The 11,741-nt window shown below is 57.4% G+C and overlaps 1 protein-coding gene across 1 annotated transcript in view; it reads left to right on the top strand.

Moving 5' to 3' along the window:
• Window positions 1-1,063: 1,063 nt before the first annotated feature.
• Window positions 1,064-11,741, top strand: part of MAN2B2 (mannosidase alpha class 2B member 2) — a 65,524-nt gene continuing 54,846 nt past the window's right edge. The window contains exons 1-7 of the mRNA XM_015565804.1: window positions 1,064-1,111; window positions 1,222-1,368; window positions 4,002-4,107; window positions 6,975-7,147; window positions 7,784-7,872; window positions 8,895-9,072; window positions 11,434-11,720. Coding sequence (XP_015421290.1) covers window positions 1,064-1,111; window positions 1,222-1,368; window positions 4,002-4,107; window positions 6,975-7,147; window positions 7,784-7,872; window positions 8,895-9,072; window positions 11,434-11,720 — 1,028 coding nt within the window. The remainder of the gene's footprint in view (window positions 1,112-1,221; window positions 1,369-4,001; window positions 4,108-6,974; window positions 7,148-7,783; window positions 7,873-8,894; window positions 9,073-11,433; window positions 11,721-11,741) is intronic.

Below are 11,741 nucleotides of genomic sequence, written 5' to 3'. Positions count from 1 at the left end.
CAGCGCCAGCGTGGGGGCAAGCCTGCTTCCGGGTGTGCCCTGGCCGGGTGACTGGGCGGCTGACCTTGAGCCGATCACTTCCTGCCTCTGAACCCAGCTTCCCCCCAGCGACAGGCAGCCAAGGCCGGAGGAAGGTGCGTTTTCTGGAGCCAGGCCGTGGTCAGCCCTGCTCTGGGGGCTGCTCTGGGCCCGTCCCCCTCCCGCAGGGGGTGCAGGCCTCAGACTTGGCACCGGTTCTCCCTCTTCCTGCCAGATACTGGCGAGACTCGGTCCCTAACTCCCAGGGCGCCCCCCTGGGGGGTCACTGGCCTGGTGAGGCCTGGCAGGCAGTGGCTCTGAAGTCTGTTCCCTCCCACCCTCTGCCTGTGAGGGCCTGCTTCCCACCAGAGAGGAGCCCACAGCTGCGGGGGGGGCGGTGGCTGCACCCCTTTATTCCGAACGTTCTCTGTGTGCTGACGGACACGGAGAATCGCTGAATGAGTGACTTGGCACAGAGAAAAGGCGTGGAAGTCCCCGATTTCCTTGTTCCCGGCGCCTCTCGCTCTTATGAACGAGGGAGGAAACGCCTACACAAATGAGCAAGGGCCGCTGTGGTGGGACCCGTCACTTCGCGAAGGACATTCGTGTAACAGGGACACGGGCAGGGTTTAGTCTGGTCGGGGGCACATTGGGACCCCCTGGGGGTGACGACTCCTGCAGATGGAGATGGCTTGGGGAGGGGGAGCATGCATGTCACCCCTTTTATAGAAGAGGAAACAGGCCAGAGAAGGTCCCCGGTCACTCAGAATAACCCTCCAGCCTGCTGACTCGCTGCCCAGTACTCTTTGCCAGCCTGGTGCCCAGCAGCCCTGGGCATACTGCGTGCACCCAGAGCCCCTGATGGGAAGCAGCCAGGTCACCCCCGAGAGCCCCCACCTGGGGGGAGGGAGGCAGGTGACCTCAGGGACTGCTCCCCACACAGCCTTCCCTGCATTTGAGCCCAGGAGGCCCCGGAGGGCCCTGGGACCTAGTTCCTCTCCTGGCTCGGGCCGCTGGCCCCTCCGGGCACTGCCCGGGGCGGGTCATGGTCCAACCCCTCGCCTCTCTGGGACAGCGTGTTCTCACCGAGCTGGTGAGCATGTCTGTGCTGCGTCCCAGCCTCCCTGTGTCCGGGCAGTGGGTAGGGCCTTGGTGAGAGCAGAGGGGAGGCAGCGGGAGCATCCCCCCCCCCCCCCCCACCAGGAGAACATGCGGATCTACGCCGCCAGCGTGTACACCTCGGTGGTGCGGGAGCTGACCCGCGGGGAGCACCGGCGCTTCATCGCCGTGGAGCAGGAGTACTTCCGGCTGTGGTGGGACCGGTTCGCCTCCAGGACCCAGAAGCTCCAGGTGACGGTGGCGCGGGGCAGGGCTGGGCGGCCCCTGGGCTGGCACAGGGCTGCTGAGATGTGGTGCGGTCGGCGGTCCCTCCAGGCAGCTGCACAGACCTGGCCTCCTGGCCCCTCATGAAACCGCAGCCCCGCTGCCCCGCCGGGCACTGAGCCCTGCCGAGTGGGCCCCTGCACGGCCTCCTGGGGTGGCCCTGTGCCCACCCCTGCGGCCTTCATTTCTGAGTGTGCGCGGCCATGGCCGGGACCTGGGCACCCCGACCAGGTGCAACGGTCCCCGTGCTTTAGAAGCGGTGCGAAGCTAAGAAGGCTGATCAGGAAGCTCCGGGGCCCCCTGGAGGGGTGTCTGAAGCTGAAGCTGTGGAGCAGGGGTCCTCAAACTTTTTAAACGGGGCCAGTTCACTGTCCCTCAGACCGTTGGAGAGCCGGACTATAGTTTTAAAAAAAACTATGAACAAATTCCTATGCACACTGCACATATCTTACTTTGAAGTAAAAAAACGGGAACAAATACAATATTGGTATTTGCATGTGGCCCGCGGGCCGTAGTCTGAGGACCCCTGCGGAGTCACGAGGAGGAGCCTCCATTCGATGGGGCCGTGGCCAGCGCTGGGCTCCTGCTTTAAAAAAATGAATATTGTAATGGTTTCTTTGCATAAGGGGGAAGAAGAGAGAGAGAGAGAAACATCAATGATGAGAGAGAATCATCAATCGCTGCCTCTTGCACGCCCTCCACTGGGGATCGAGCCCGCTTGTGCCCTGACCGGGAATCTAACTGTGACCCCCTGGTTCATAAGTCGACGCTCAACCACTGAGCCAGCTGGGCTGGGCTCCTGCTTTTTACACATTTCTTCATTGACCCTCCCTACTGGCTGTATGGGGGGGCTAGTGACCCCCCTTTACGGAGCTGGGGATGTGACCCCCTGGGCAGGGGACGGTCCTGTGGTCACAGCTCATATGTGACAGGAGGGATTCTGAGCCGTGCATGTCTGACAAAGTACGTCTCTCCAGGTGTCCGGTGGGCGGTCCGCACTTTCTCCCATGGACACCCCAAACCCAGTTGTCTGTCTCCTATCCCCACTTCCCCGCCGGGGAGCGGAGGGTCCCAATGAACACCCGGGCAGGGAACTCAACGGCCCTGCGTGCTGGCAGCAGGGGTTTTTGTCTGTTTGCTTCATGGCTGGACCCGCAGAGCCTGAACAGGGCCTGGCGTGTAGTAGGTGGTCACCTGAAACAGCACCGAGTAGGGGCTCATTCCTTATTTGCTGAGTGAATGCAGTATAAATACTGCGCCTTCATAAAGCAAATAGAAGAGACAGTCTGTAAACAGCAGGGTGGCGACATGGCCCACCTTCTCTGGCCATTAGTTATGTTCCATTCTCCCATTCGTTCACTTAAGATACCTACTATTCTTCCGATATTTCAAAAACATTAGAACAGCGGTTCTCAACCTGTGGGTCGCGACCCATTTGGGGGTCGAACGACCCTTTCACAGGGGTCGCCTAAGACCATCAGAAAACACATATATAATTACATATTGTTTTTGTGATTAATCACTATGCTTTCATTATGTTCAATTTGTAACAATGAAATTGGGGGTCACCACAACATGAGGAACTGTCTGAAAGGGTTGCGACATTAGGAAGTTGAGAACCACTGCATTAGAAGCATGTTGGAAGACATGGATGAGATGAATGTCTTCTGAAAAGACACATGCTTTAGCATGTCATGAGAAAAACCCAAACTGCAGGACTGTCTCCAAATGACTAACCTGTGATCTCCAAAACGGTCCCTCCCGTGAAGGCCAGGCCGGCGAGGAGCTGTCCCAGAGGGAAGGTCGCGGGCGACGACAGCTCACAGCCGCCCCCGGAGGAGGTGTTCGGGGAGCTCTCGGCAAACTGTGGGGGAAGTCTGGAGCTTAGCTAGCGGTGTGCGAGGGTGAATCTCCTGATCTAGATCATTAGGCTGATTAAAATGATCCTTTTCTTCCCGGACGCTAACTGAACTGCGGGTAGAAGGCATGCCCTTGCTAACTTACACTTTCAAATGGTTTAGGAACACACACTGTACAGAAAAACATGGGGGAGCGTGAAGGAAACTGGGTAAAGTGAGCCTCGAAGACTCCAGCCTGGGGACCCACGGAGCTCTTTGCACAATTCTTGCACATTTTCTCTAACTTTGAGATTGTTTCAAAAGTAAAAATTTAGCCTGGCCAGTGTGGCTCAGTGGTTGAGTGTCGACCTGTGAACCAGGAGGTCACGGTTCGATTCCCGGTCAGGGCACATGCCCGCGTACCCGCTTGGTCCCCAGTAGGGGGCGTGCAGGAGGCAGCTGGTGAATGATTCTCTCTCATCATGGATCTTTTTATCGCTCCCTCTGCCTTCCTTTCTGAAATCAATAATATATATATTTTTTAAAAAGTAAGAAATTTTAAAAGCTATAACCCACAGCAGCCACAGGCCAGGTGCTGCTCTGGGTGGAGGGGTGCTGTGCTGAGCGGGACAGGGTCCTGCCCCTGCAGAAGGAATGAAGGTGGGAGTTTTAGGGGAGACACCGCGAGACGCTGGCACATGTCCCCGCAGAGCCGCCACGCTCTGAGGCTGTACCGGCCTTTTCTCTGTGCCCCCACGCCAGGTCCGCGAGCTGCTGGCCCACGGACGCCTGGAGTTTGTGAGCGGAGGCCAGGTCATGCACGACGAGGCGGTGACGCACTTTGACGACCAGATCCTGCAGCTCACAGGTTTGGCCCCCTCTCCCGTCGCCACCCTTTCGGGGCCTCCATTCGGGCTGGGACTTGGTGCCTGAATCCAGGGGCTGGGCTTCGTCCTCCCCTCAGTGCGGGGGACTGTGGCAGTGCGAACGGTGACTGGCTAGTGCCAAGGCCTGGCTCCCACCAGGGATGCTAGACCCGCTAGCCTGCTGGGCCCTGGCCTGTGAACCTGGCCCAGGGATGTCACCTATCGTGTCTCAGTGTCCTCCTCGCTAAGATGAGTGTGATGATACTTACCTTAAAGGTTTGTGTGAAAAATAGATTGCAATCATTGAAATAGAGCACTTTGGTGAAGTGCAGTGTTCCCTAGCAAATACTCATTAAAGGTTCGATGCCTTTCATCATTACACCACCATCACCACCATTCCACCTGCAATTCACCAACATAGCCATCAGCACCATCACCCTATCCACCTTTACCTCCACCACCACCACCATCACCACCACCATCACCATCACCATCACCATCATCACCATCACCACCACTACCACCACCATCACCATCATCACCATCATCACCATCATCACCATCACCACCACCACCGCCACCACCATCACCATCATCACCATCATCACCATCATCACCATCACCACCACCACCGCCACCACCATCACCATCATCACCATCATCACCATCATCACCATCACCACCACCACCGCCACCACCATCACCATCATCACCATCATCACCATGATTATCACCGTCATCACCATCACCACCACCATCATCACCACTCCACCTGCAATTCACCAACATAGCCATCAGCACCATCACCCTAACCACCTTTACCTCCACCACCACCATCATTATCAGCATCATCATCATCACCACCACCCCCACCACCACCCCCATCATCACCATCTCCACCTCCATCTCCACCATCATCACCATGATTATCACCGTCATCACCATCACCAATTCCATTATCACCACCATCATCACCACCACCATCATTATCACCATCATCATCACCACCACCACCACCACCATCATCATCACCATCACCACCATCATTATCACTTTCACAACCTCCACTTCTACCCCCAGCACCACCACCTTTATGACCACCAGCACCTTCCTCATCCCCACCTCCACCTTCCCATCTCCACCCACCATTGCAATGGTGGTACTTCTCTCACCGTTTACCAAAGGCTTCATAAGAAGAATTTAACGGCAGGCTGCCGGGAGGAAACTAGGGCAGCTGGAACACTGACAAAAAAAGAAAAGAAAAGAAAAGAAAATAGCCAGTGGATGAGCCAGAATGAAGCCAGGCCTGAGACCCTCCGCCCCAGGTCACTCCACGACAGCACGGCCCCAGGTGCCCAGTGTGTAAAACATCAAGGCAGAGCTGGAGGAGGTGGATGCTGTCTTAGGGCCTTTGAGCACTGCCCCCTCCCCCTCTGTGATCTGGAGTCCTTCCCTTATCTCAGGGTCTCCCTGCCTCATTTCCAGACCCTCATTTTCACCCCCTTTGCCACTTTCGTCTAGAAGGCAGTGTTGCTGACAAAACCCTTTCTTCTCAGACTCTCACGTCCCTCTTGTGTTCAAGATGCCTTCCGCGCACAGGGCCCCTACTGCAGGCCAGGGCTGCTCCTGTGCCCCTCGCACATGCTCACACCCGGGCGGGGGTCAGGTGCAGAGGGAGCCTCCTGCCACAGCCGCCAGCCAAGCCCGAGGGCGGGGCTGGAACTGGTTCCCAGGGAAAGTGAGTCCCAGAGGCTGTTCAGGTCTGTTGGAGAGCGAGGTGCAGAGCTGGGAACGCGATGATAACTGCTTTAGTTCTCATTTCATAACCCTTCCCGGCTCCTCACGTGGCCTCCGGGCCTGCTCGGGGCTCCTCTCCGGCTCCTCTTCTGCCTCCTGCTGCACCCCCCCTCCCTTTTTAAAAAATTTTTATTTATTTATTTTTTGTTGATCCTCACCTGAGGATATTTTTTCCATTGATTTTTAGAGAGAGTGGAAGGGAGTGGGGGAGAGAGAGAAACACCAATGCGAGAGAGACACATTGACTGGTCGCCTTCTGCACGTGCCCTCTCCAGGGGTGGGGATCAAGCCTGCAACGGACATTCGTGCCCTTGACTGGGATCGAATCCGAGGCCCGTCAGTTCACTGGCTGATGCTCTAACCACTGAACCACCAGCCAGGGCTCCTGCCGCCCTTTACCTGCTCCAACTGGAACCCATCCTGTGTTTTCGGTCGTAATGTTTCCTTTTGCCTCCACCTGAACAGCTCATCTCAGTCTCTTCTGCCAGGACCCCTCCTTCGGGTCCCCGTAGTTCCTTATCACCTCCCCTCCCCCCGAAACTCCAGGGGGCCTCTGTCAGCAGCCCGAGTCTGAGTCATCTTTGGGACCCCCTCAGTTCACGGTCTGGCTGGACAAGTGCTGATGGGCGCGGCGGGGAGGGGGGCGCTGCCGGCCTGCCTCAGGGGTGCCCACAGCAGCAGCAGCCTCACCTCAGGACTCAGCCCACCTGCCCTCGAACCCTGAGCACCCAGTGCTAGCCCTGCAGGCCTGACCTAGCGCACGGCGACCGGAACTGGGGTTGCATCGCTGTGGGACAGGAAGGGCGCTCTGCCCAGTGGACCCCAGAAGCTCTGTTTCCCAAACCAGCCCATCACTCTGTCTGCGTCACTCAGCCTGGCCTCTGGCCCCCGGGGGGCGGCCCTTCAGTCCCGAGGAATAAGGGAAGGGCGGTGACTGGGTTGGAGCCCTTTGCATGAGTCATCTGTGCAACAGACCCTGCTTGCCCGGGCACCCGTGCCCAGTGCCGAGTAAGTGAGCGAGGGGCGAGGGCCCGCCCTGTCCCCATTGTGGGCACCGGTGCTCTCTCTGCAGAAGGACACGGCTTCCTCTATGAAACGTTCGGGATCCGGCCACAGTTCTCCTGGCAGGTCGACTCGTTTGGCGCCTCTGCCACGACGCCCACCCTGTTTGCCCTGGCAGGGTTCAATGCTCATGTCATCTCCCGGATCGACTACGAGCTAAAGGAGGCCTTGATGCATGTGCAGGTGAGTGCTGGGCTGCTGCCCGCTTTGGCCCTAGGAAGCGCCTGTCCTAAGGGAGGTGCCCCTGCAGGGCAGGGCTGCACCCGAGCAGAGAAGCAGGGGCTTAGGGTCAGGAGAGCAGCAGGAACCGCCTGCAGGGGGCAGGTGAAGTGGTGGAGCTCCAGTGGGCAAGGGAAGTAACACTTAGGAGCACCACCAGGGCCCCTGAGCACGGAGCACAGAGCATGGAGCACGGAGCACACTTCCCCGGTCAGCGTGTCTGCTCTCAGCCGCAGGCAACTCTGGCCGAGTGCGGCTCTGCGGTCTTCCAAGGCCCAGAATCGAGTCGCTGGGGCGTCGGGGAGCCTGGTGCGCGCCAGAGAGAGGCTAACAGGACCAGGATTTCCTCCCCGCGTGTAACCCTGAGCACGCCGGGCCTCTGAGCCGTGGAACGTGGGCTGCTGCGCCTGAGGGCGATGGCACCCTGTGCCTGAGGGTGGCCCCGGGGGGTGGCGGTGAATGAGCAGGCGGCCTGTTCGAGGGCAGATCCACACGCTCATGCGGCTTTGGGGGGTGAGGCGGGGCCTCAGGAGGAGGCAGTGAGGGAGGCCTGTCCACGCCACGCGGGCCCTCAGCCTCGCTGGTCCCTCCGGTTCGCAGGAGATGCAGTTTGTGTGGCGAGGGTCCCAGTCCCTGGCGGAGCAGCAGGAGATCTTCACGCACGTCCTGGACTTTTACGGCTACTGCTCGTGAGCGCTCGCGTGCCAGGCCCCCTCTAGGCACTGTCCCTGCACGGCCTCAGCAGTGACCCTCCCCCTCCGGAGGGAGACGCACCGAGGGCCCCATGTCACACCACGAGAAACTGAGGCAGAGCCGTTCGCCCAAGGTCCCCGCGGTTAGCGAACGTTCGGAGTGGGTTTGGTTCAGGCGCCAGCGCCCAGGCCTCGTGTCGTGGGTACAGCCAGCCCCTTTGTACCCGCGAGGCCGGGCACAGGGTGGCTGTCCCTCTGTGAGTAGGAGAGACCAGCAGGCAGGCTGGAGGGGCCGCTGGGAGAGGGACGCCCGCGGGCTCACTGCCGGCGTGACCGTGGGTCCGGCCCGCTCCGTGCCCGGGACGGTATCTCGCGGTTTCCCACCAATGATTGTCATTGAGTCCTCGCCACGGCCTCCAGTACATGTTACCCACGAGATCCTGGGCTGGCCCGGGTCCCCCGTGTGCCTCTGTGCTGCCCAGCGAGGCAGGGGCCAGGCTCATTCTCAGGGTCAGAGCCGTGCCAAGCGTGGGAGCCGGGGGAGGGAGAGGAGCGGCGTCTGCCTTTGTTGAACACCGCGAGGTTTTGCTCACCCGGATTGTTCCGGCCTTAATTTTACTTTCTGAAGCATTGCGTTAAATCTTGTTCCTGGTGACACTAGACTGGAGTTGAGGTGGCTGCTTCCCTGGCCATGGCCCTGCACCCGTTTTGCAGGCTGGGAGGTGCCCAGGGAAGGAGCGATCCCCTGTGGTGGAGGGGACGCAGTGGCTGTAGGCTCCATGGGAAGCTGATGACGCGGGCCCAGGGAGGGGCGGCCTGGACTGGAGCCCCCTCTGTCCGCACAGCTCCTGCCTGCCCACCCCAGGCCTGCCCATGGCGCTGGTGGGAGACGGGGTCACCGAGGAGAGTCTGCAGGTCCTGAGCTGCCCCATGGGCTGCCTGAGCCCTGCCAGGCCCCGGGGACCCCAGGCTGCTTCCCTTCTTGGGGTGGGGCCCCCTAACCTCTCTCTCTCCCACAGGGTAGGGTATTCCTGGGAAGGTGAGGCCCCCTTGCTAACACAGTTCCAGGATGAGGAGCACAGCAACCTGAATGACCCCGTCACTGTGCGCAACATCGAAATGTTCGTGGAGAGGTTTGTGCTGGACGTGAAGTCGCGGGCCAGTGGGTATCGGACCCCGCACGTCCTCTGGCCCTGGGTAAGCAGCTCCCAGGCCCTGGTGCCTGCCTCACAGCCATGCCGGGCTCGTGTTCCCCTCAAACCGGGCCGGTCTCCACCCAGGCGCCGGGCCGGGCTGCCGTCTGCCCACCCTGGGCCTCACCCCCACCGGCTCCGTCCACACCCTGAACTCACCCAGCCTCTCCCCTGAGCACAGCCCTCGCCTGCGCAGCCTCAGGCTCCCACCAGCTCTCCAACGTTTTCACTGTGACGGCCTCTCTTGTTTCTTTTAGTGCCATTTCTGTTGGTTTGCTCTTTTTATTTGTGACTACCTTTTTCCATAGGTGCAGGCATGAAAAATAGTTTTTGAAAAAAATAATTTTTGAAAACTATAAAACTCCATACATGATGTCAACAGGCCACTTGAACGACATATTTGATCTAATATATATATAGAACTTTAGATGAGGCTCGAGGCATAACTTAAACTACATGTAGGCAATAAAGAAACACAGTAATGAAATGTCTGCTTTCTCAACAGTTCACAATAGGATGTGATGCTTGCGGAAGGAACACAGAAACACCTGCCTAAAGTAGCTGGTGTCCGGGCCACAGAGCCCAACAGTAGCATCCTGTGACCCCCCTTTGCTGTTTTTTATTTTTATTTTTATTGATTTCCGAGAGGAAGGGAGAGAGAGAGAAACATCAGTGATGAGAGAGAATCATTGACGAGCTGCCTCCTGCACGCCCCCTACTGGGGATCAAGCCTGCAACCTGGGCAGGAGCCCTTGACCAGGAATCAAATGGTGTGTGTGTGTGTGTGTGTGTGTGCCCAGGAATCGAATGTGGTGTGTGTGTGTGTGTGTGAGACCAGGAATCAAATGGTGTGTGTGTGTGTGTGTGTGTGTGTGTGTGTGAGACCAGGAATCAAATGGTGTGTGTGTGTGTGTGTGTGTGTGTGTGTGTGTGAGTGTGAGTGTGTGTGTGTGTGAGTGACCACATTGTTTATCCATTCATCGATGGATGAACACTTTAGGCTGCTTTCATGTTTTGGCTATTGTAAATAATGCTGCTATGAGTATGGGTGCACATAACTTTTAGAATTAATGTTTTGTTTTCTTTGACTAAACACCCAGAAGGGGACTTGCTGGTTCAGATGGAAGTTCTATTTTAAATTTTTTGAGGAATCTCCATACTGTTTTCCAGAGTGGTCGCACCAACTTGCAGTCGCACCAACAGTACACAAGGGTTCCCCTTTCTCCACCTCCTACCAGCACTTCTCTCTTGTCTTTTTGGTGGTAACCCTTCCAACAGGCGTGAGGTGATATCTTACTGTGGTTTTGATTTGTTTATTGTAATTTTTAATCTTCACCCGAGGATATTTTTCCATTGGTTTTTAGAGAGAGTGGAAGAGAGAGGAAAAGACAGAGAGAGATATCAATGTGGAAGAAACACATCGATTGGTTGCCTCCTGCACAAGCCCCGACCAGGGCCCGGGCCGGGGAGGAACCTGCAACCGAGGTACGTGCCCTTGACCGGAATTGAACCCGGGATCCTTCAGGTTGCAGGCCAGCACTCTATCCCCTGGGCCACACTGGCCAGGGCAATGTGGTTTTGATTTGTATTTCACTGCTGGTTAGGGATGCTGAGCCCCTTTTCATTGGGCCCGTTGGCCATCTGCCTGTCCCCTTTGGAGAGATATCTACTCAAATCCTTTGCCCGTTTTAAAATGGGATTGTTGTTTTCCCCCTTGAGCCCGTGGTGTGGCAGTTTTAATGTATCGCTGAACTCAGTTTGCTAACATTTGGTTGAGAATTTTGCATCTGTGTTCATCGGGGATGGTCCCCTGCACTTTACTTGTGGTGTCTCTGTCGCATTGTGGGACCAGGGTAATGCTGGCCTCGGAAATGAGTGCGGAAATGTTCTCTCCTCTTCTATTTTTGGGGGGAAGATTTTAGGAGGATTGGTATTAATTCTTCTTTTAATAGCCTTCACCAACGAACTCATCTGGCCCTGGATTTTGTTTGTTTGGAGCTTTTTGATTACTGATTCAGACTCCTGACTGGTAATGCCTGTTTACACACTCTACTTTTTCAGGTTCAGTCTTGGTAGGTAGCAGGTTTCTAACGATTTTGACTTTGCTGTTTTGAAGGTGAAGTGAAGGGCAATAGATGTGAGTTGTGGCTGGTTCATTGTTATTCACAATTCCCACAGCACGAGGGTGGATGGCTTTGATGAGTAGTAATACTAAATGGCTTTTAGAAATGCCAGGGATGAAATCAGTCAGAGGGAGACAAAATACTGTATGCCCCGTGGAGAGTGGCAGGTGCCCGGGGAAGGCCCGGGCCGTTCTGCGGGGCTGCGCTCTGCCCTCAGGAGGGCCGTGCGTGTCCTGCTGCAGGGGTGTGACAGGAAGTTCTTCAACGCCGGCGTGCAGTTTGCCAACATGGACCTCCTGCTGAGCTCCCTCAGCGCGCAGGCCTCGCAGCTGGGCATCGCGGTGGAGTACGCCACGCTGAGCGCCTACTTCCGCGCCGTGCACGCCCACAACGCCACCTGGCACGTCCATGGCCACCAGGACTTCCTGCCCTACTCCTCAGGTGCCCGCCTGGGGGTGGCAGTTTGGTGCCAGGGTGGGGCCCCCTCAACGTCTGCTCTTCCAGGCTGGAGCCTGTCCCGGCCCCCTCTCCCGGTCCCCCTGGCCCTCCC

Source organism: Myotis davidii, unplaced genomic scaffold (genome assembly GCF_000327345.1).
Source record: "Myotis davidii unplaced genomic scaffold, ASM32734v1 scaffold960, whole genome shotgun sequence".
In the NCBI taxonomy this organism is placed as follows: Eukaryota; Metazoa; Chordata; class Mammalia; order Chiroptera; family Vespertilionidae; genus Myotis; species Myotis davidii.
The sequence above is the reverse complement of the archived record's forward strand: the minus strand, read 5'-3'. Positions and strand labels throughout refer to the sequence as shown.